This window comes from Diceros bicornis, chromosome 21, assembly GCF_020826845.1.
Source record: "Diceros bicornis minor isolate mBicDic1 chromosome 21, mDicBic1.mat.cur, whole genome shotgun sequence".
Classification (NCBI taxonomy): Eukaryota; Metazoa; Chordata; class Mammalia; order Perissodactyla; family Rhinocerotidae; genus Diceros; species Diceros bicornis.
Genome location: NC_080760.1, coordinates 53,801,257 through 53,826,608, shown reverse-complemented (window position 1 = coordinate 53,826,608; position 25,352 = coordinate 53,801,257). Strand labels below are relative to the sequence as shown.

At 49.4% G+C, this 25,352-nt stretch overlaps 1 protein-coding gene across 1 annotated transcript in view; it reads right to left on the bottom strand.

The window, feature by feature from the left end:
* Positions 1–25,352, bottom strand: part of DENND3 (DENN domain containing 3) — a 63,216-nt gene that overhangs the window by 27,404 nt on the left and 10,460 nt on the right. The window contains exons 4-13 of the mRNA XM_058565001.1: positions 24,819–24,961; positions 21,951–22,062; positions 17,003–17,122; positions 16,442–16,660; positions 12,026–12,141; positions 8,247–8,402; positions 6,638–6,734; positions 3,676–3,779; positions 2,932–3,131; positions 508–1,029 (exon numbers count right to left, since the gene is read on the bottom strand). Coding sequence (XP_058420984.1) covers positions 508–1,029; positions 2,932–3,131; positions 3,676–3,779; positions 6,638–6,734; positions 8,247–8,402; positions 12,026–12,141; positions 16,442–16,660; positions 17,003–17,122; positions 21,951–22,062; positions 24,819–24,961 — 1,789 coding nt within the window. The remainder of the gene's footprint in view (positions 1–507; positions 1,030–2,931; positions 3,132–3,675; positions 3,780–6,637; positions 6,735–8,246; positions 8,403–12,025; positions 12,142–16,441; positions 16,661–17,002; positions 17,123–21,950; positions 22,063–24,818; positions 24,962–25,352) is intronic.

Here is a 25,352-nt window from a genome sequence, read left to right as displayed (position 1 = left end):
GGAAGGGAAAGCTTGAGTTGGGGAGAGTGGTCCCTTTGAGGAGGGAGGGGTGGGAAGGGTACCAAACCAACAAGACAGGAAAGGTGAGGAAACGCAGCATTCCTGAAACGAGGGGAGGCTCTGGCGTTTGTCATGCTGTCTGTGCCGGTAGGTGTGTCTGGAGTATTCCACGGACAGCATGGTCCCGCATATGCGAGGAAGGGATCGTCACACGATGAGCGGATCCCAAGAGACAGGGGAGACCTGCAGAGGCTTCCTGGTCTCCCACCCACCTTCCCTAGACCCTTCCCACACCCCAAAGAGCCGGAGTCAGGAGAGCAGCCTGGGTGCGTGTGCACTGTTGGAAATCGGGGGAGAGGAAGGCCGCCCTGAGGCTCAGCCAGCCCCTCCCATTCCTTAACTGCGCAGAGTGGTGGCAGACCCCTCACACCCCAGGGGTCTTCCCAAACCCCCAGCTGGCTTGCCTTAAGCACATAAATCACTCGCTCTTGGCATCTGCCCTCTTACCTACGGTCAAGGCCTCAAACAGTCGATGTATGGTGCTGATGTCCTTCACGATGCCCGACTCCTGAACCCTCCTCACGAAATCGCCCAGTTGCATGTGCTGCTTCGGCAGCTCGAAGTGCTTCACACGGTCGTCCGCCTTGGGGGCCTCCCTGGCCTTGTCCATGACCTCGCTGATGAGCCGCCTCAGCTCGGGGGTCCCCTCGGCCTGGGCGCGCTCGGGGGCCGACATGGACTCCACCGTCCTCTTAACGAGATCCGCAGGAAAGATCCTCACGTCAGTTTTGTAGAGACTTTGGAAATCTAAGAGGGCATCCAGCAGTTGCCCCTGCATCAGATGAACGAGTCCGCGGAGGTAGAAGTATCTCGCCAGGAGCGCGGAGTTCTCCGGGGCCAGACAGCTCATGGCTTTGCTCAGCAGGCTGACGCAGTCGGAGTAATAGGCCTGGACACACTGGCTCACCAGGGGAAAGTGGATTTCCGGTATCTTGAACGTATACGTCGTTTTAGGGGTCACATTCAGAACTGAAGAATTAAAGGAAAAGAAGCAGATAGCACAGAACTTAAAAATAAACACGTGTTCCCATCCAATCATTTTGTCTAGGTCAGTGTTTCTGTGCCTTTGGTGCAACTCAAGGCAAGAACCCGTGTGCCTCTTCCAGAAAGCTCCAGGGACCCCCACGCAGAACGAGGGGCCCCTCACTTTGCTTCCACGGCACCCTGAGAATATCGAATAATTTTATTTGCTAAAACTATTAACGCTAAACTGAAACATTTGGTAGTGAGTCTATTGGAGGATTAAGCTAATAACCTAAGCCAAGATGTACTTGCTGGGCAGGGCTAAGCCCTGTAAGAGAATCGTTTCATTCACCTTCACAGCACATCTGTGAAATGGGCATTGTTATTGTTCCCATATTACAGATGTGGAAATGGAGGCTTCCACTTGTCCCAGGTACACGGCTCCTAGGCGCCAGAGCCACACCTGAACCAGGCTTGTCTCACACCAGTTCCTCCAACAAACATCACCTAAGGGCCTCCCAGGTAGGGCCGGTGCTCCTCCTCTCCCAGAGCTCCAGGGACCACCACAAGGCCAGCCCTGCAGGGAGGCAGCTCACCCCAGGGAGCTGGGTCTCAGCGACGAAGCCTGGAGGAGGGAGGAGCCTGGGAGGGGCGGGGGGCTCCAGGGGAAGGCTTAGAGAGCAGAGAGAGAACATGTGCCCACAGTGGAGTGAGCACATCGAGGAGTGAAAGGTGTCACTGGGTTTTACAGAAGAGGAACTGTAGACCCAGAGAGGTGAAGTGACCTGCCCAGGGTCACACAGCCAGGAAGCAGCTGTGCAGGGGACTCAGACCCAGCAGTCGCCTCAAGATGCTTGCTCTGTCATTAAGGTCTTTTCATTTAAACACAGGGCCCCTCCTGGTGTCAGTGGGGTGCGTTCCTCATTCAGCCTCCAGCTCTCCCACGTTCATCAGGAGGCACCAATTGATACCTGGTGCCTTAGACCCAGACAGCGGCCACCAGGGGGCCCACGCGGCTCACGGTGCCTGGCCTCCCACCATTTCTCCCGTCCACCATGGACGGAGTGTGATTCCATCCTGCAACTGCACGGAGAGGGGCCCTGAGCATAAATAACCGACATCACACACGACGCGCTGTGCTGCGCTTACACGGAAACAAGACATGGGCTCACGTAGGTCCAATCAGGCTTTACAGCAATTTACACGCTGAGGAAACTCCAAGCCGACATCGGGAGCAGCACACCGCTTTGCTTCAGAGGCGTGGCTGCTGCATCTCACAACGCTAAGGGGCTGCTGCTGTCCACCCCCCACGGACACGCCTCCCCCAGTGCCCACCTGGCTCTGCCTCTCCATTCATTCTCATCGCTGCTGAAACGTCACTCCTGCACTCCGAGCCCTGCCCCTTGCCGTCCCTGATCCCGCCTCCTCCAGGTCAGGACACTCAATGCCCCGGGGTGACGTATCTATCTGTTCATCACCTGCCTTCACCTCCGGAACTCCGTGAGGGCTGGGGCACTGGGTTCCTTGCACCCCCAGGATCTAGAAAGAGGTTGGCGCTAGTCATTGTCTCCCATTAGAGACTGACATATGTAGACATGTATTTGACATGTACACGTACACACACACACAGACATGCACGTATGTGTACATGCGAAAGACACCAGACCTGTGTGTGGCTGTTATCTTTAGCAGTGAGACTGGGTGATGGGAAAGACAGACGAGAAATAATTATCTATAACCAACAGAGTTTGCAAAATGAATATTCTAAAAATATTTCAAATAATTAAACTGCTAAAAAACCCAAAACCTATTCCCTTCCACTAAAACAAGCTGCGGTCTCTTTCGATGACTTGCAACGTCAGAATCGAGTCACTGAGGACAGCGCCACACGAGGGCAGTGACGGTCACCTGTGCTGCTGCTCCCCCAGTCCGCGGCCTCCACTTTCCGCAGCGACGCGTTCCGGAGCGGCACCTCGGGAGTGGTGATGTCCTGCAGGTTGGGCATGCTGACCACCATGCGCCTGTGAGCCCCGTGCAGGGCCGAGGACTTCCGCGAGGCCATCTTCTCAATGGTCGGTCTTCGTGGACTGACAAGCATCCCACTAATTCTGGGGCAGAAAAAAGCAGGGCTTTACTTTGCAGATACAATATCGATTGAAGGATAAGCCTCAACTAAGCGTTTTCTTCTGCGCGGTGACAGTGTCCTGTATTCTTGCCCACATGTGGGAACAGCGGAGCTGCATGTCTGAACCTCCCCATGTGTTTAACTAAAGGCCGAAGGACAGACCGTGTCCCCCAAAGAGACCACAACACAGAGAATGTTCGAGGATTTCAGGAAAAGCATCTAGTGAGAGGTGGAAAACAGGCTTTGGGGATGGGTGAGCGTGGGAAAGAAAGAGAAAGAAGATGGGACAGAAATGGCATGAACGCGGACCCGGAGGTGCGCAGGGAACACGCGAGCGTCAAGCGCGTTCAGAGACCCCTGCTAGAAGAGAAATACACGGAGAGGAGCCTGACTACCCAATTCATCATGAATTTCTAAAGGTGAGACTTTGCCACTTGAATGTATCGTTCATCCATCCAAATAAAACTACGCCACTTGAGCATCTGGATCCCCAGAGTCGTGCACCCCAAACGTGATGACGAAGGTACCTGTCCTCTTCGGACTGCGTGTTAAGGTCCATCTGAGCAAAGGCGTCCATCCTCCTGCTGAGCCGGGCTTTAAGAAAAGAATGAAACATGTAGGTCTCCAAAACCTGAAAGAGGCGGTGAGAGCGAGTTACCGCGACGTGCGCTCACACGGTCCTTTCTTCTCTGCGTACCCAGAGCACCTGTGGCAGCTGCTTGAGTGTCCCCTCTCCGACCCACTGAGGCCTCACTAACATCCCGCTCCTTCGGACAAAGTTCCTAAACGTGGGTAGCTTTCTTAATGTATCATAATCTACCAAGACTATCCCTCAGTTTCTCACCAGCTGATGGGAAAGAATCTGCCACTCTTTGCATTTGAAAAGTCACGAAAAGTTCAAAAGCCCAAACCCCCTTGCCCCCCACGACAGCAACAGCCGCAGCCTCTGGGTTCTGGGGTCTCCTGGGCACGGTGGCTCTGCCCTGACTCCGCGCCTCACGGCCAGCGCACCTGCCTGGCCTCCACTTGCTACCCTCACGCCTCTGCTCGGTTCCCATCAGCCACAGCTGCTGGTTCTCGTTTTAGAAGGTGAACCTCCAACAGCCGGGTCTTTGTGTCCCCCGTGATCCCTGCTCTGCTGACCGGGGGCATGTGGGCCAGTGGCCTGGAGAGGACGAGGCTCGAGGATCTGCAGGCCGCCGCACACCCCAGGCGAGGAGAGGAGGGCAGAGCGCCCAGAGCCACGCAGGGGTACTGGGGCTCAAAGAGGAGGGGCTGGAACACCCCGCATGCAAAACGCCCGCAGGAAAATGAAGGAAGGGAATGAGGCCTGCAGAAGGTGGGGTGTGGGGCTCCTTCCTGTGGGGGGACTCAGAGATGGGAGCCGGGGTCTCAATGAAAGACCAGAAGAGGATGCTAAGGAAGGAAGGCAGGGCCACCAGAGGGAGGAGGCAGGGACGCAGGACGCTCAGGGCGGCTCCGCTGGACCCCCAGCAGGCCATCACAATTTTGAAACAGCCATGAGCTGAGTTCTGGGCTTTTCTCCGGCCCCGGCTTCCACCTCTGACGGGGCCCTGTGCTCCTCTGCTGCGCTTTTCCTCCAGTGGGTCCTGTGTCAGCAGCAGCTCGAGGTTCACACACGGCAGGCTCTGTCCACCGGGGAGTGTGTGCAGTGTGCCAGCAGGTTTCAAGAGTCCTCAGAGCGGCCCTTGACAAACATCCAAACATCGGTGTGACCACACGGAGCCACGTGAACAGGCAGGAATATGGAGCCCACAGGGCAAAGCAGGAATAAAGGAAGCAAGTGGAGGGAGGGAGCCAGGGCAAGAGAACGGCAGAACAGTGACAGCTGTTCAGCTTTACTAATTAGTTACCAACTTGCATAATGAAAAGAAGCAGACTCGCACTTCAGGCCACAGCTCAGCAGGCAAGGCTCGGCCATCCCCTCCCGCGGGGGGCAGCCAGGGCTGTGATTCCTGCCGGAGGGGCGCTCAGGGTGTGTGGGGGGGACCCCCAGGGTGGGGAAGGGACCTTGGAGGCACAGGGGCCGGGCTGAGTGGACACAGACTGTGGCTCATGGAGGCCGAGTTCCAGAGGGGAGGGAGTTCTGCAGAAAGAGAGTTCTGGAAGTCTGCACACGGGCCCTCTGAAGCCTTTGCTGAGCACTGAGGTCTCACACTAGGGTGAAAGGCACAAAACGAGGCACAGAGCAACCAGGAAGATGTAAGCAAAACATCCTCCGAGCGCACCAAGCGCGGGGACGCGGAGCTGGAGCAGCGGCAGGGAGCGCGGAGCCCAGGGTCCCGCATCACTTAGTGAAGGGCTGCCCTCCCCCAGGGAAGAGGCCGCGCTCGCCCACCCCGAAGTGTGAGACCAGCCCCGCAGGAGCAGGAGACCCGCACATGGGGGAATGGGGGACCGCTGCCACAACAAAGCCCCCAGTATTCCTTTTCATGACAGACAAGAATGGAAACAACCAAATGCTCAGGCGCAGGCGGACGGAAAAACACAGGGCACTACATCCAACACTGGAGTACCCTCGAGAAAAGGGACACACCGCCCACACAGCAGCGCGGTCACCCTCACAGTCAGCGTGAGAGAAGCAGACGGGGCAGCCGGGAAACTCCTCCACGGACGGGGACGGGGACGGCGCAGCCCAGGGCCTGGGAAGGGGGGTGACTGGGAAGAGGGGTGTCTGGGAAGAGGGGGGTGACTGGGAAGGCGGATGGGATGACTGGGAAGGGGGAGGCAGTGACTGGGAAGGGAGTGACTGGGAAGGGGTGTGGGTAACTGGGAAGGGAGAGGGGGTGACTGGGAAGGGGGAAGGGGTGACTGGGGAGGTGGTAACTGGGAAGGGGGGGGTGACCGGGAAGGGGGGTGACCGGGAAGGGGGGGTGACCAGGAAGGGGGGTGACCTGGAAGGTGGGTGACCGGGAAGGGGGGTGACCAGGAAAGGGAAGACAGTGACTGAGAAGGGGGGTGACCGGGAAGGGGGGTGACCAGGAAGGGAGGTGACCTGGAAGGTGGGTGACCGGGAAGGGGGGTGACCAGGAAAGGGAAGACAGTGACTGGGAAGGGGGGTGACCGGGAAGGGGGGTGACCAGGAAGGGGGGTGACCTGGAAGGGGGTGACTGGGAAGGGGGTGACTGGGAAGGGCACCGGCATGGTTTGGGATGATGAGAAGGCTCTAGATCCAGACGGAGGACGTGGTTGCCCAGGTGCAAACATCTGTCAACACTCACCTCACTCCACCCTTAGCACAATAGCATTCTGTGATATGTAAATTATACTCTAAAGAGCTGATTAAAAACATAAGAGATGGCCAGTGGATCAGAAGGAACCATGCTCAAATAAACTTTTGGAAAAGCTAATGCAGGTAATAAAATATTAACAGATGCTGAGAAACTTATTCTGAACAATGTTTTAAATACAGTGAAGAAAAAAAGACGGAACATACACAGACAAATACACACCCCACACACCTCTTACCTGTTTATAAAACTGCTGGTCCCCTGGGGCTCTTGTCTTGAGGAACTCTTCACTATTAAATACTCGATGTTCATAATTTAAGTGATTCTTCACTTCCCTGACCAAGAGAAAGACAGTCCAAGTGTTGAAATATTTTTAAATACATAAAAAACACATCACTGTTAGAAGCAGAAAAACCATGACAAGAACACGCTTTGCAAAGCCCTGTTCTGCAGATTACTCTGACTCCCATAATGACACGGTCTGGATGCCTCTGGTGGTCGAGCTGTTGCGTTCCTTCACGCACAGCTTTTCTCGCCACCTGGCATGCAGCTCCAGGAGGGAGGTCCTCGTCTCCTCCCTCAAGCCCCCCAGTTCCTTATGCAAAGGAAGATGCAAGAACCAATACTTGTTCCTACAAGTAAAATTGAGTTCCGAGTGGTGACAGGGGCAGGGCAGCCAGACTGAGTACTAACTCAGCCCGGCCGTCAGCCTGACCCCACAGGCCACTTCGCCTTTGTGCCCCATTTCCTCGTCTATAAATCCATGGGGACTTTAGCAGATGACCTCCCAGATCTAGAGCAATATTCCACAAATAGAATCAATAACCTTACAAGGTACATTCAGCACATAGTGTGTTCAGTGTTTTCCCTCCATCAGGAGGGAAAATATTATTTCATCTAGGGGAAATAGAATTTAATAATCTGGAATCATATTTTCTGCTTTTCATGAACTCACCAAGCTGGCAAAGTGTTAAAAAAAAAAAATCTTGTTCATGAAAGATTTCACCTTAAAATAACAAAAGGAAAACAACATATCTATGACCACACCAATTATACTGCTTTGAGCAAAGAGATACTACAACCTGTTCATAATACGCGGTCCCATTTTTCCTAATAAGTTATTTGCTTTATGCAAATATATACATCAAAATAATATGGCCATTAACATGCCGGTTTTGAAATAATCACACAGAGTGTCGTCACGTCTGTAAGCTCTGGTCTAGACCCCACCCAGATGGAGGGTCCCTGCAGCCGCCTTCCCTCGCTCCAGGCCCCGGGAGAGAGGAGAGGAGAGACAGAAGGCTGCAAAGAGGGGAAGAGAGAAAAGGCCCAGAGGCTTTTCCAGTAAAAATAACTCCTTCACAAAGTTGTGAAATAATTTTAGAAATAACTTGATCCACATTCCTTAAATGACCGCACATTTAGGCCACAAATAGCGACCCAACCCCTGGACCATATCACGCTGAAATAAACACACTTTACTAGTCTACAGAACCAATATTCTAGCTCAAGTACTAGTTCCCAGCAGCAGGCAAGAGACAGCTTGACGATAATTACAGGAATGAAGAAAACTTCCCAATGGGGGCAAATCCTGAGTGCTCCAGCCTGGCAGCTCTCCTTTGGTGGGCTTCACTCCCGAAATGATCCGTCTGCCCCCCACCCTGGCCCGACCCTGACCCTCTGCCAGCACAATCATCCACAGATGGTCATCTGCAGGAGAGACTGAGGGGGCAGGGGCCTCGCTCATTTCTCCATCACGGATTTCAGTCATTCAAGCTTCGGGGGCCGCTGCCATCACGGAACTGCGAGCTGACACTTCACAGACACTGGAAATGTTCTTTCGATACCTGAAGATGCTGACGAGCAGCTGCAGGGTGATCTGCTGGATCTGGCGGTTGAGTGTTTGCTGCCAGGCCCGCCTGCAGTCTCGCCCCTCGTTCAGGTCTGTGCTGGAGCCAAGGTGGGCAAGGGCCAACTCGTAATGCAGCTGAAGGCTCTGGACCCTGGAAAGGAGCAGAAGGCTACTGACGACAGCTCGTGCTTCCTTCCGTGACCGCTGCTCACTGGCACTGGAGAACTCGCCCCGAAGGGGGCTTGCTCTCGCCAGGTACGTTAACACTTTCAGGATGCTGAGAATACCTGTCAGTAACTTTTAGGGGGGGTCATTAAAAACACATCCCTGGAAGAGTTTATTCACCTCCCAACATAAACAGCTAATTAGTGCAGAACTCACGAAGACCTTGACTTTGGACCATGCACATTTTTATCTAAGCGGAATCAGCCCGGCCCCCATGCTCTGCTTGGTGAGGGCACATGCTCCCCTTCCAGGACGGCCAAAGGGTTTCCAGCTCAGGCCCCCTCTTGACTGGCGGGTCAGGGCTGCCTGGGAGGGACAGCGCAGCAACTGGGCAGCTTCTCATCCCCACCCCCTGCCTGGGCAGGCCCGGACACCCCAAATGTCCTATGTGTCACCGCTCCTGGCACACCAGGGGACAGCCACTTACTCGTCTGGAGGTACCCAGGGCTCTCACAGCTATCTCTGTAACCGTGAGCTGCCATCAAACGCGATCCCAGCCTCCCCAACACGACCCAAGGCTGCACTTTCAGATGTGACTTTGGAAACCAACAGAAACGGACTGTGAGCCAGGCACCGTGGATCGCCGGTGGACACAGGCAGTCCTGGTGTGGGGCTTACATTCAGGTGGGAAGAAACAGGAAACCACATAAAGGCACCACAAAATGTGAGGTAACGGGGACGTGGGGCAGGGAATCCAAATAGAGCGATGGCCAGGAAGTGGCCAGATTGGGTGGCTGGAGAAGACCTCTCTGAGGGCCTTGGACCTGAAAGGTGAGAGGCCGTGAGTAGATGGGGAGCACCTAGCCGCCTAAGGCCCCACACAGGTGCAGCTGGGCCTGCTGAGTCCAGCGTGTCTCCAGCAGGGGACTGGGGAGGTGAGCCGAGGTCCCCTGGTCAGCAGGGACCGGGACAGGCTTGACCCCACAGGTGACGAGAGGCTGCTTCTGGAGATGGGATATCTCAGCCCTGGCTGACCCAGCTGGTCAGTTCAGGTCACCACCCCACCGAGACAGAGGGTGAGCAAATACAGTGGTGCTGTTCGTGGGCGCCAAGCTGGCCGTTCACCCAGTAGATGTAGGACGCGGCGGGGAAAGGAATTGCACAGACTTTTCCTGCATAAAAACTCCACTGTGCTGCCTGCAGCAGCAACCTCTTCCTGTCTTCTCTGCAGGGACAGTCCCTCGCAGGAAAAGGCTGTCCCCTGCCCCTGGAGCCCTCCTTCCTTCTCTCCCAGGCACTCAGCCAGCACAGCCCTGAGCTGCCCGTCCGCCCGAGAGAGCTGGGGATCTGTGTTCCTGCCCCTCAGGGGGTCAGGTGAGGCAGGGAGGATGTGGCAAACACACACTTCTGATCAAGGTGAAGAAGACAGTGGCGGGGCAGAGAGGTGACTAGAAGCGGGCATCTCGGGGGTGAAGGGCGGCTGCCTCTTGCGCCTCCCGGGCAAACACCGCGTGTGGACACACTGGCACTCCAGAACCCCGTGGGGAGACTTACTGCCACCGACAGGTTCACAGTCTCAGAGCCTTTACAGACGTGCCACCCACTGCACACGGGTTAGTTCACATTTACAAAACACAGTGTCCTACGGTGAGACTGTAAGCCACACCACATCCCACTGTTTTGGAGTCCTGGAATCCAACCCTCGGGGTATATTCTAGAATTCTAACAATAACACGTGGACAGAGGCGAGAATCCCATCTTACTGGGGATACTTTACCAAAGTGAACACGTGAGCAGCGCCACCAAATGCTAGCAAACATCAGCCCAGAGAGTCAGGGGAAAGCGGCTTTGGCTTATCAGAAAGTAAACAGACAGTTAGGAATGTAGGTTTCGCCTTCCAAGTTCACGCAGAGAGACATTCCCCGCAGAACCCTGAGCACAAACCAGCCGGCTGGCCACAGGGGAGAGCCCTTGTGGACGCCACGCCCACAGTCACAGCAGGACAGACAGTCCACATGGCTGGCTGTGGGCCTCATAAGAGTTTTTAAGATGGAAGGAACAACGATAAAGGTGGCACTCCCATATATTTTGCAGAAACCATCCAGGTAGAAGGAATAATTGATACCAAGTGTTATGGGCTGAATTGTGCCCCCCAAAACTTATATGTTAGAGTCCTAACCCCCAGTTCCTCAGTATGTGACTGTATTAGGAGAGAGGGCCTTTAAAGAGGTGATTAAGGTAAATGAGGTCACTGGGGAGGCCCTGATCCAATCTGACTGGTGTCCTTATAAGAGGAGTTCAGGACACAGACACACAGAGAGACGACCACGTGAGGACACAGGGAGGAGACGGCCGTCTACACGCCAAGGAGAGAGGCCTCAAGAGGAACCAGCTCTGCCCACACCTTGATCTCAGACTTCCAGCCTCCAGGACTAGGAGACAATAAATGTCTGTTGCTTGAGTAGTATTTGTTACCGCAGATCGAGCTGACTAATACACAGATAAGAAATGAGAAAAGCCGAGTTGAGGAGGCCAAGACACAAACCATTCCTCCCAGGCTCCAGCTCGTCCCTCATCTGACCTCCCAACAAACAGACAAAATAAAGGGGAAACCAGTCAGCACTGATTTCACATAAACTGCATCCCAGGCTTCCCCCAGACACAGCACAGCCAGGCGACCTGCAAAGAAGCCACAGAGCAGCTGCTACGCTGACTCCCTGTCCCCTCCACCAGCACCTGTCACTCATTGAGTCTCATGCGAGGTCTGACTCAGTCCATCCTGCAGGGTTCGAGGACTAACAGCAGGATCTCTCCCACTACCATTTTATTAGATTCCAAAGGAAAAACAAATGCTCTGCAGAACAACCCAAGGGAGCCCCAGCATTGCTCCACCAGCGTCCGCCCCATCCTGTCCTGTGTGTCCCCCCAGGATGGCCGGATGCCCCAGGACGCACCTTCGTCCTGGTATAATTAGTAATCACACCCCATCCACTCTCCCCAGAAGAAGCACAGCTGAGAGAGGCCCCGCCAAGCCTCTCCCCACCACAACAGAGGCCGCAGGGCCTGCAAAGCCTAAAATATTTATGATCTGGCCCTTTTTAGAAGAAGTTTGCTGATGCCTGATCTAGGCCAATGACGTTTAGTAGTAGAGACGGAAAAAACCATCAACAGCTATGAAACAGTGCCACAGGACAGGGCCACGTCTGTTTTGCTCAACAGTACACATGCCCTGCCAACGTGAGGCCTATAATGGGGACTGGATACATATCGAGGGAGGGAATGAGTGAGCGAGTGAACGAATGAATGAAAAATGAACAAGAGGGAACCTCCAAGACCACAGACACAGGACCCTGGGGCACAGGAGAGAGGGTCAGCGAGGTTTCCCGAGGGACGTGAACTGTCACCTGACTCTGGAGGGCCACAATGACTATTTAGGCAAGATCGGAATAAAGACAAATGACTTTTATTTTAAAATATTCATAAATAATTTCCAAACTATAAATATATAAAACATCTATCAATAATATAAGATTGGAAAAGATACTCAGAATTGACAAGCACGGAACCTGAACAGAGATGTTTTCAAATACACACTATTCCCAGCTTTACCTCTGAATAAACGTCTGCGCCGCCAGGAGAGGGATGTCGGGGACGTCAATGTCCTCGTCACTAGAGTAGGTGATGCTCCCGTTATCGATGTTTATCAGAATTAAACCATCAGCCTCCTATAAAATAAGTTGTAAAGATTCACGTAAGATTCTGAATCTGCATACATCTTTGAAAACAAAAACACACATTTTGCATTCACTACATGTCATCATTAATTAAATTACCCTATTTAATGTGTACACAGGGCCTTATATTACCTCTACCAAAAAAAGCGGTATATACCAGGAGTTATGTCAACGAGCTAAATTTAATTCAATGTGCCTCTGTCTTTGAGCGAAGATTCCAATACATGTTTCAGGCTCTCACCTACCCTTGTACAAACAAACACTGCTTGTACTACTTCAAGGAGCCTGGAGAGAACATTCCAGAACCAATGAGAGCAACACTGACGTTCAACACCCAATGTGTTGGTTTAGCTGCCCAGCCAGCCCACCCTCTGCCACCCAGAACCAGAGTGTGGGTGGAGTCCTGGGCTCGGTGACCACACACACTTAGAATTTTTGAAATATGTATATGGCTTACTTGGAAAGTCTTATCTGCAGCAAAATACACAAATAATGAGTCACGCGTGCATTAGAGCTCTGCAATTCAGCAGTCCCCAGGAGGTGACGGCGAGTCTCTCAGAAGGTCCCCACTCCCCAGCTCTCACACCGGCTCTGACCTCACATGAACTCTGCACAGACCAGTCTTCAGGGCAAACGTACAGAGCACCAACCCGGCGGGTGAACAGCCTCCCCCTCTGCAAGCACTAATGCCGCACATCTGCATGTCATGGTGCGGATGAGCTACAGGAGCGCTTCCGAGCCCCCAGCATCGCCGACAACAACATCCAAACCCCAAAGCACTTTCAGGGAAGACCCGAAATCTTCCAGAATAGGTAAATCACTAAAAGGCGTTCCTCCATGACTGCTGACTGGAATTGTTGAGTAAACACGCCAAAATGTTTCCGTTCAGGGTCTGAAAGAAGATGCTTTTTCCCTAATGACTAAAAAAAGAAACATAACTTTAAACCTCAGAGCATGGCCTCTTTTTTTCTCCTTTGCAAGGCGGACTGAGTGACGTTTTTCCCTTCCTTCCATGAAGGTCTGAATGGCCTTTTCCCAAAGTGTGTTTGTCCTCTGGTGAGTCACTCGCTTTGGCAAGAACACAGAGACACCCGGCTCCTCCCCAGGAGGGGCCCTTGGCCCGGCACAGCGCCTACTGCCTTCCCAGATTTGCTCTAAAACGCTCCAGGGAAAAACAGGGCAGCGGGGCCACACCAGACGACTGCTGAAGCCAGAGGCGTACACGGCATCCATTCTACTCCTCTCTCTGTTTTTGTGCCCACTTACAAATTTTCAAAATAAACAGTTAAATGAAAACCTACCCTGTACCAACTGCCACTAAGCACACGAAAAGGTGCTCAACATCATCAGTCACCGGGGAACTGCACATCGAAACCACAATAAGATCCCACTTGACACCCACCAGGATGGCTAGCATCAAAAAGATAGATAACAACAAGTGCTGGCAAGGAGGTGGCGAGACCGAAACTCTCCTACGAGGTGAGTGGGAATGTAAATGGTGCAGCAACCACAGAAAACAGTCTGGCCGTTCCTCAAGTGGTTAAACATAGAGTTACCATCTGACCCAGCCATTCCACTCCTAGGAACCTACTACCCAAGGTAAATGAAAACACATGTCCACACACAAACTTGAAAGTGAATGTTCACAGCACATTACTCGTAAAAGTCAAAAGGCAGAAAAAACTCAAAAGTCCATCAACTGAAGAACAGATAAACAAACCGTGGTATAGTCACACAATGGCATCCAATTCATCCATAAAAATAAAGCCCTGCTACACACTACAACATGGATGAACCTCAGAAAATGTTATGCTGAGTGAAAGAAGCCAGACACAAAAGACCATATACTGGATGACTCCATTTACATAAATCCACATATATGGACCAGGCAAATCCATAGAGACAGAAGGTAGATAACGGCTGCCAGGGGCTGCAGTAGGGCAGAACGAGGGTGACTGCTAATGCACTCAGGGTTTCTTTGTGGGGTGATGAAAATGTGTTCTAAAATTAGTTGGCACTACTCTATAAAGTTACTAAAAGCCACTGACTTGTACATTTTAATCTGACAAACTTTGTGGGATATAAATTGTATCTGAGTGAAGCTGTTTTAAAAACCAAACCCATTCTGCCTACTGGCAACATCACCGTATTTATCACAAACTCATGATGTTAGCTCACCAGCCAAATGTATGCCATCTCCAGTCAACAGTAAAAACAGCTACCACTGACTGAGCACCTGCTGTATGCAGGCACCGTTGCACTGACTCCTTGGATCCCCACCATAACAACGAGATCAGCATGCACACTGGCCTTGTGTGACTGGGACACCAAAGAGTTCAACACCCTGTCACAGGTCAGCCACGCAGCGAGCAAACGGCCACTGAATTCAGTAAGGCCCAGGAACCCCACGGACACTGAGCCGCACACTGCATGTACGCGCACTTTCTAGGTCCACGGTATCAGTGAACAACAGAAGCTTCACCAAAAAAAGGAAAATATGGAGCAATAACAATGGCGGCTACCGTCTACCAAGCCCCAGTCATGTGCAGGGGGCTGGGTGGGGTGCGGGCTATTCCTGAGCCAGAACCCTGCCCCTGAGGACGTGTCCTTGCCCCACTTCACAGACGAGGAAACTGAGGCTTAGCAAAGGCAAGTGACTCACTCAAGGTCACAGAACTAGTAAGCCGCAGAGTTTAGACATAAAATCGGGTACCGACGACTCTAACCCTGCGCTCTCCTCACTGAAAAATCCACAAGGAGCCACGTGAGCTGCCGTGCAGTAGATTGAGGAGTGACATAAGACACTCAGAACGCCGTGGGCTTGAACACGCCCCGAGGTCCGCAGGGGGATGGTGCAAGGACAAATGAGACAGCACACCATGAGTGTGTGGCGCCCGCAGCACAAGAGCTTAATGACGGAAGTGATCGCGATCTCTCTGTGGCCCAGTGTGCCTGGCCCTCACTTCAGGGCACTTTCAAAGCAACTTCCCATTAGTCATCACAATGGACTCACAAGAATTTTATTGTTCTAAATCAAATGATCGACAAATACCCAGAAGTGGAGTAGCTGGATCATGTGGTATTTCTATTTTTAATTTTTTGAGAAATCTCCATACTGTTTTCCATAGTGGCTGCACCAATTTACATGCCCACCAGCAGTGTATGAGGGTTCCTTTTTCTCCACATCCTCTCCAAAGAATGTGAAAACACTACTTTGAAAAGATACATGCACCCTTATGTTCATTGCGGCATTATTCACAATAGCCAAGACTTGGAAGCAACCTAAGTGCCCATCAACAGATGAATGGATACAGAAGATGTGGTATATACACAATGGAATACTACTCAGCCATAAAGAAAGACAAAATGGTGCCATTTGTGACAACATGGATGGGCCTTGAGGATTTTATGCTAAGAAAAGTAAGTCAGATGGAGAAAGACAATTATTGTATGACTTCACTCATGTGGAAGATAAACAAACACACAGATACAGAGAACAGATTGGTGGTTACCAGAGGGGAAGGGGGTGGGGGAGGGTGAAAGGGGTAAAGAGGCATAGTGTATAGTGATGGATGGCAAGTGGACTTTTGGTGGTGACCACGATGCAGTCTATACTAGTCAAAACAATGATGTATACCTGAAAGTTACATAATGTTATAAACCAATGTGACCTCAAAAAAATAAATTAAAAAAACAAAATAGTCATATCAAAAAGTGAGAATGGTAGCAGAAATCTAAAAACAGCCTCCCAAGATTCCACACCCCCTAGTCCCTGGACTCTGTGAACGAGATGAGGTGTCACCCCCATGATTATGTTGTGTCACATGGCACAGTTGCTCTTAAAAGAGGGAGATCATCCAGGTAGGTCTAACGTAACCACATGAGCCCTTAAAAGCAGAGAACTTTCTCTGGCTAGTGGCAGAAGAGGAAGCCAGAGAGATTTGAAGCACAAGGGTGATTCAACGTGCCACCTCTGGCCACGTGAGAAAAAATGTGGGCAGCCTCTAGGAGCAGAGAGCAGAGCCCAGCTAGCAGCCAGTAAGGAAACAGGGACCTCACATCTACAGCCATAGGGAATTAGATTCTAAAACCTAAATGAGCGTGAAAGTGGATTCTTGCCCCGAGCCTGGCCAACATTTTGATTTACTGAGATAATAAACGAGTGTTGTTTCAAGCCACTAAGTTTCTGGGAATGTCTTACACGGCAGTAGAAAACGAGTACAGTGGGAAAATAAACATACCAGGGAAACATATTTCAATCAATCGATCAATCAAATGGTCGACACCTAACCTTGCTGACTTCTGCAAAGTGGTTGAGGTGGCAGCCCATGAGAAAGGATGTGGGAGCCATGACAAAATCCAGCATCTGGCCCGACAGGATGGGCACGAACGTGTGCTGCCACTGCAGGGGGTGGAGGTAGGCCAAGAAGCACTCGGCGACAAGCGTCAGCAGAGCCCAGTTGGAGGAGAAGAACACGATCCGCTGCTCCGTGAGAAGGCAGGTCAGGATCTGGGGGAACCGACAATACCGTGTCACGCTCCCAACCGGGCACAGTCAACTTCAAACACCGTAAACACGCCGCCCAACAAAACCGGATGGAGTGTAGTTTACCCTGGTTTCCTGCTCCATTTGTCAAAACAAAAGCCACTCTGACCCCGCAAAAATGCTATTTGCAAACAGCGTGCACTGTAGTGAACGTTGGTTTTAAGCAAAAAAAAAAAAAATTTCAAGTACACTGGTGCTGTGCGCTGTGGAACACACTTGTACTTAATCAGCTCTGATACAACTGCAGTTTTAACGCCCCATGAAGCCGATTAGCACAGACGCGCTCAGGTTTGCAAGGACACATACCTGCAGCACCTTCTCAGGTCTGAAGCACAGCAAGGGCAGGTGAAGGTCCAGGTCGATGACTAGGCTTTCGGGGTCCGCTCGTGAGGGGAACACAATCTGTAGTGGTTTCATGTTAAATATCTGTGACGACAAATTTCCATAATTAGTTCGGAGAGCTGCTCCCAGCAGAGGCTGAAATGCACTAAAATTCACTATTTCGGTGCAGAAAGCATCTGAGTTAGGAAACATTTTTGAAGACTCACGCTGTCACCTTCTACGTCACAGAATAACAAAACAGTCTAGAGAGATACAGAACTATGATAACCGTTCATACATAAACTGGGTACTTAATGCCTTTTTCAGCCAAACTTCCTTTAAACTCTTTCATTAATTAGCAAACTGTTCATTGACAAAACAAAGATAAACTGCCACTCAGATATCTGTCCCAGTTAGCACAAATTCTAAATCAAACATGTCTAAATTATTCTTAGCTATTACACATTATTCTGAGTTACTACATATTATGTATTCTCTTAGTATTTTCAACTTAATAGTCAAGGCTCCTTAAAGACATATACTTCAAAAAAATTTTAAGACACTTTATTTTTCAAAATATTATTATTTTAAAATAAGACTTCAATTCCAGCTCTACGTTCACAGAATGCCTATCATGTGAAAGGTCGGCGTGGACAGGAAGGAGGAAGATTTGGTCCCCTCCACTTAGAGGCCCACAGACTGCCCGGGGAGATGGAGCCGGGCACGGCAAGTTCACACCCCAAGGTGTGAGCCACACAGGAGGCCTGCCCCGCCCCTGAGACCCCTTTAAATGAGCAGAGGGAACGCTCTGAGTACAAGAAAAGCACTGGAGAAACAGAAAGGAAAGAATAGTCAGCACTGACACTGGAGAGGCTTCCTCAAGGGAAAACGTGGGAGGAGGGAAATCGAGAGAAGCAGAGTATGTGGTCGAGAAAAAAGGCCACAGAATAAAATATTCATTATTCATACTTTCTTACAGTCACCTTAGCCACTATTCTAAGTATATTTCATGCAAAAAAAAAAAAAAAAAAACGAACAAAAAACCCTGAAAACAAGAAAGGACTGTAATGTCTGATAGCCAGGACATTTGCCCGTGCACCATAACAACACTTGGGGCCTCTTTGCTTTCTTGCTCCCAGTTTGTCTACAGAAGCAAGACACATTAACACACAGCAGGGGCCGGCCTGCTGCCGTAGTGGTTAAGTTCGCACACTCCACTTCGGCGCCCGAGGGGTTAGCAGGTTCAAATCCTGGGCGCAGACCTACGCACTGCTCATCAAGCCATGTATGGCAGCATCCCACATATAAAATAGAGGAAGATGGGCATGGATGTTAGCTTAGCGTTAATCTTCCTCAGCAAAAAGAAGAGGAGGATTGGCAACAAGTGTTAGCTCAGGGCCAACCTTCCTCACACACACACACACACACACACACACAAACATAGCAGATTGACTTATGTGACCAATAATCTCCTTTTTACTTAAAACAAAATAAAATAAAGCAGTGTTAAATACTCCAAGTTGTGATGTATTATTAATAATTGTAAAATTTATATGAAAAATTCTCCTCAACATTTCAAAAGATGAATGTGTCAACCAGCCACTCAATTAAACATAAAAACCAGATGCACGCGCTGGTCATTCTATCAGGGACGTTGTTCAGCCCCTGGGACCTCTCAGGTGCAGTGACAGCGATTTTACAGCATGGAAGACTCACACGCTCGGGGGTGGGGGGGGCGTCTGTTATTCTACCCACTTTACAGATGAAGAAACTGAGGAGGGAGAGAGATTTTAGGTAAATACTTTCCAAATTTCAACTTGATTGGAGCCCCAGAAAAATAATAGGTTTCACGTACAAAGCAACACAGAAAGTGACTCAGGTAGAGTAAGAGGAAAAAGATACATGTTTCATTGTGCACACGCAATTGTGCCCAGGACTTGAAAAGCAAGTAAAATCAGACCCACTAGTGGGCAGAGAAAAAGCAGAGCGGGCCGAGGGACGTGGGGTGCTCCTAACGTATTTGCTCTGCTCGGGCTGGTGCTCCAGCACTTTGCAAGAGTGCTGAACCGGGATGGGGACTAGGCTGGGTCCTCCTCACCTCCCCACTCCTGGGCTTGGGCCTCCTACCTTCTCCTGTCAGCACAGATCAGAGACAACCCTGCCCAGAAGTAACGGAAACTGCAGCCCAGCACACACACACACCATTCAAAACACAAGAACTGCAGCCCAGGACTGCTATCTATGACAGCCTCTAAAGTGACATTAGTTTGCAGTGGATTCTGGAAGATACTGCTGAATTGGCTCCTATATCAAATGAAATTGGCCTAAATTGACCTCTCAGATTTCTTCAAAAGAATGAACAGCCACTATTATATGACATTCCCTGAAACAGATGATGACCATTGTATCAACTTGGACCCAGTAGCTAATTAGAGTTGTTAATGGAGGATCACAGTGACAAGCTTGACCCAAACTAACTCAGCTCATTCAGACTAATGCATGAGACCCAAGATGCAGATCCGATTTAAGGAACACTACTGGCTAATACTGAAACACAGTTCATTCTTTATTCATTCACTCAACAGTGATCTGTGGAGCAGCTAGTGCCGGGCATGGCAGTAAGCCCTGGACACGCAGTTCTGAACGTGGCCTCTGTCCTCATGCAGCTCAGAGTCAGATGCGGAAGACAGACATTAAATAAAAAACACACGCACACAAGCCCTAATTGCAGACTGTGCTGAGCTCTGCAGGAAGAAAGCTGGGTACCGTGAGAGAGATGGGGTGGGAGACAGCTCAGAACTGACATCTGAGCCATGACCTGAGAGATGAGCAGGAACTGGCCATGAGAAAGTGGAGAGAGTGGTACTTCCGGGAACAGCTGGTGCAAGAGCCCTGTGGCAGCACCTTCGAGGGACTGATGGAAGTCCAGTGTAGCTGGGGAACAGTGAGAAAAGGGGTGAGTGACCTAAGACAGAGCTGGACAGCGACACAGGGGCCAGGGATGCAGGACTGGTGCAGGCACACAGAGAGAAACCACCGTGGGGTCCAATTTACAGATTTTAATGATCTCTCCAGCCACTGTGCAAAGGATAAACTGGACGAAGGTCCAGAATGGAAGTGGACAGACCAGTGGTTCCTCAAGTTGTGTAGGTGGGAGAAGCTAGAGGCCCAGGATAGGGTGGTGGCAGTAGAAGTGGGCAAACTGGAAAGAAAGGTTGGAGGCTGGCTGGTCAGGGGTGACAGAGTGAATGAGTGGATGAAGAGGTGTCACAAACAACGCCCAGTAACCTTCTCACTGGGGTTGGAAGAAATGGAGGGACCAAATATTAATTAATCCAAGAGTCTACGGTACAGAAAATCGGTACTGTGTATACATTCCATATGTTCAAAGGTAGAACACAGGAAACTACAGTTAACCCTAAAACTGTTCTCAACTCAGAGTTTTGCTCACTGCTGAAGCAGGTCCTCAATGACTACTTGTTGAGTTTACAGAACAAGAACATAAACTTTGATGATTTCACTGCACAACAAAAAAATACCAATTATCCACACAATCAAGATGAGTGCCTTGCACAAAACAAGTACCCAATCAATGTTCCCTCCCAGGTTTCTGGGAGTGGAACCAAGGTAGACAGGCAGCTGCTCTGTCTCTGGAATGCACTGGCGGGATTTTCCCCCAGCAGACTGCTGGGTTTAGGGTAATATTAAATATACACATTTGAAGTTCATCACCACATGTCTCCTGATAAATAAAATGAATTTTTCAACTGTCAATAATAATCAAAATGTAGAAAACCAAGATTTATATGTATAATCTTCCAGAAGGGACTATCAGGGTGAAATTGACTTGACATTTACTATACCTTTCAAGATGTTTATTTAAGAGGTGTCTGTTTTTAAAAAAGGAAGCACCTTATGGTTAAATTAGCTTGGAAAACGCTGAGTCGAACTGGTTTCATCACATAGCTTGGCTGTCTAATGTGTTACTCAACAAAAGAGGAATGTGGTCTGCCTTTCTCCTACTTCCCCACACACTGAAACCCTTGTGTCATGAAATAGCCAATAACATCTCAGAACTAGTGTTCCATGGAACCTAGTTTGGGAAATGCTTGTCTATTAATTAAATAACACGGTGCTACTGTGAATAACAAACAAAATAAAACCAGTTACTTTTCATTAATCACATCTGACAGGAGAAAACATTAACAAATTAAATACTCAATATTCTAGACAAACAAAAGTGAAATTTGTAATTTAAGTAAATTTTAGTGTTTTCTGCACAGCAAGTAATGAAGTAACATGTTAACTACTAAAGATTCCTATTACTAGCTCAATATCTATTTATCATGAGCCACTGAGCAAAACTCAAGCGTAAATATTTGACTTTAAAACAAAATTTTATTTCTAAATTTTTAGAAAATAATTTTTTTTTTTTTGTTTTTTTTGTGAGGAAGATCAGCCCTGAGCTAACATCCATGCTAATCCTCCTCTTTTTGCTGAGGAAGACCGGCTCTGAGCTAACGTCTATTGTCAATCCTTCTCCTTTTTTTTTTTTTTCCCCAAAGCCCCAGTAGATAGTTGTGTGTCATAGTTGCACATCCTTCCAGCTGCTGTATGTGGGACACGGCCTCAGCATGGCCGGAGAAGCGGTGCAGCGGTGCGTGCCCGGGATCCGAACCCGGGCCGCCAGTAGCGGAGCACGCGCACTTAACCGCTAAGCCACGGGGCCGGCCCTAAAAAATAAATTTCTAATTTACTTCTAATTTTTTGATCTTTAGCAATAGGGTATAAAATGCTTCTGTAAGGAATTGAAGAAGCATAATTTAAACACAGCTAGAACTAAAGAAATCATTTGAAACATTTTAACCATCTTTATCATATTATTTTTACTATTTGCAAAGGAAAAACATAAGATAATTCCAGATTCAATTACCAAATGGAGAGGTCCGGGCGGTGGGCTTGGTATTAAAGATAGTTTTGCAGCAAAATCTTTTATGTGGTTGTCAACTTCAAAATCTTTACAGAGCTTCAGATGAGTCAATAAACTGAAATAAAAAAAATAAGAATCAAAATCACAAATACGAGAACCCATTTTCATCCTTAGCATTTCCAATCACAGCTGAGCTCTCTGTCAGGGTCCGCATCAGCAATTCTAGGACTCTTCATAAACAGGGAACAACGTAGGTATTACACTACAGGAGCGTAGCTTCCCTAGGTGGTGGAAGCGCCTGGAAGGGGGCACGAAGAGAGTTTGGGGGCTTGGGAGGGCGGACGCTGGCCGTGTTCTGTTTCTTGATCTGGGTGCTGGTTACATGAGTGTCGTTCAGTTTGTAAAAAGTCACTGGAACGTGTGCATTTTTCTGTGTGTGTGTCACACTTCAGTAAGGAATAAACATCTCCAAGGAAAGTGGTTGAGAAAGTTTGTTTCCAAAATGCATTCTGACTTGTGAAGTCTATGATTTACAAATACAATAGGTAAGTGGCTGCCTGGGGGCAGAGGGACAGAATTGACCATAAAGGGGCGTCAACTTTTGGAGGTGATGAAAATGTTCTATGTCTTAATTGCGGTGGTGGTTACCTGGGTGTTCACATTTGGCAAAACAGCCAGCTGTATACTCAAAATGGGTGGGTTTTATTTTATGTCTTTTAGAACTTTAAATGTGAAAGTATACATTAATGTGGACACATGCATAAAATGGATAATCTCTGAGGATGTTGGTTTCCTAAAAATTACAAAGACGGATAGTCTAATGTGTGTTGTAATAGACAAACTCATTTGTTCACTCATTCGCTGTATTCATTCACTCGACAAATAACTTCTGACGATTTGCTACGTGGCAGGCCCTGGGCTGGCCCCGGGGCCAGTGACCCTGGAGGTCAAAGAGAAGCAGCTCAGCCCTCAGGAGGGGGTCCTGATGGGAGGGAGGATGAGCCCAGCTAGGGAACCACATGAGGGAGGACGCACCACTATGCCAGCCCAGAGGTGGCCGTGGAACCCAGAGAAGGCCCAGTGGGGTCCCACCTGATCAAGCTGTCACAGAGGCTGCCTCAGGACACCCCGCCTTTCCTCCTCCCCTGACGACACCCCCACCACAGCACGAGATGCATGCTTCGACATGCCTGGCAACCAACGCGCCGATGTTTTAACTTTAAATAACACTTAATTATTCACGGAGCCAGTGTCAGGATTTGGAGATAATTCAATATTCCTCCATATTTGTATTTATTCTAAATATATAAAAGCATTAAGGTGAAGTTTCAAAGAACAAAAACTGCCCATAATCTCATTCCCCAAACACAACTCAATTCATTTTCTCCCAAATTTTGTCCACATGGAGGCATGGTTTACACAGTATCACTATAGCAGAAAAACAGATTTTAAAAAATATATAAAGTCATGTTTATATACTGCCTTTGGAATTTCTGTCACTTGTTCTTCTCTAGCTATATTTTCTAGTTCTGATCATTTAGCAATGACCACTAAAAGAGACAGAGAAAACTCGAGAAACACGAACAATGAACACCCTTTTCAAGTCAAATACACGTTTGCATTAAACTCTAGCAGGAGTTTGCATTAAACTCTAGCAGGAAGACGTCTGTCACCAATCACACTACAGAAGGTCGACTGCTGAGTAAACACGGGTCACAAAGCTGGGAGGGCGGGCGAGGCGCTGCCTCAGGCTGTTTGGCCTCACCCATTCGCTTCATTTAATAAAAGGTGGGAATAACCACCCCATTCTACAGAGGAGGAAACTGAAGATTAGTTTAAAAAGCTGTTTACCTTCAAGTACTGAAGATTCTCAGTTAATACATACAATGGCATCACGTCCTAATTTATATCCTATTGCTTTCTGTGCCCTGGCAGACATAAGCTGAATAAACGCGCATACGCTCAATTCACTATTTATTCACTCAATTTACTCGTTGAATAAAACAAAGTCAGCTCTCTGTTCTACGGGATATTTTATGTCTATGGCAGTCAAACGCAGGCTATGTCCAAAGACCAGCCTTGTTTTAAAAAATAAAACATTAACATGCTGGAATTTGAATCACGAAGGTCGTTAGTTTGAACAGTAAGGATTCCTACTCGGGCAACATGTCGATCTGCTCATCCCTCTGATCAAGGCGTCAGTCTGAAATGACTGTCCTTGACGAGAAACTCAGAGGAGATTGCCATGGATTGTTCTTCAGTAGTATAACATAAAAAGAACCCTTGTCAACCGCATTTTTCTCAGTCTGCAATCAAACAACAACAAATTCTAAGAATATAACTTAGGGAGAATCAAAAGACAGTGGTGCCACAGTGCCTGCATGCCCAGTGGGATGGAATCAAGGCTGCACTGGGGCCTCCACACGTGACATTCACATCCCCTGGCAACGGGAGTCGATCAGGTTCAAAGCAATGCTCTCCTGATTTTTCAAAAATTCTCTACATCCTCAGGCTTTCTACTCAATATCAGCATTAAGACAATTACAGACTCTACCCAAAAGAGGTCATTTTTAAAATGTTAATAAAGCTCATCAGAACTAATAGCAGCCTCCTGATTTTCTCAGACAGCCAGAAGAAGTTTTTCCTAATATATGTCTCTTTAGAAAAACAAAAATGAAATCCTCTGTACTAATTTTACTTCCACTAGTTTGGCTTTATCTTCCTTTTTCTGTCATACCGTTCCCATATGTTATCCTTTCCAGAAGAATCTGGGTTTTCACAAGAGCTCCTGTGGCCAAACCTGAACCCGCGAATGCTCATCAGTTTTAGGCGGAGGCGTTACAGTCAGGGGGGAGCACGGGGGCGGCTCACCAGGACAGGCAGTCCTTGAGGGCGTTGTAATAGGGGAACCTGGAGACCACGCACACCGCGAACGGCACGAAGCAGCCAGCTGCACCCACGGACAGCCTGGACGACTCCCAGCGTGCTTTGCCGTTGTAGAAACAGTACTCATCCTAGAGAAAAAGCAACAGTGACATGTCACCTCCCGACTCTGGCCCCCCAGTGTCACCACTGTCCCAGAGACAACAGCCTGCACGTATGGCTGCGCAGTGGACCTCCCTGTGCTGCTCTCAGCACGTCGTGGAAGACAACCCAGGCAGAACTCTGTGCATTCAGAGTGCAGAGCAGCGAGCTGTGCTCCTGCACATTCCTAGGGGCATTTGGGCGAGCCCCTCCTACTCCACAAGCAAGAGGGGCAGAATCCATCTGGTTACATCTCATGCCTCCCCACACTTAGAGTAATGTATGTAAGGAGACTTTTACCAAAAACTAAAAATAACTGCCCCAGCCTCTGAGGGCAGAGGGGAGAGAATAATCCAGGCAGCCGCTTCCCTCTGCCGTGTA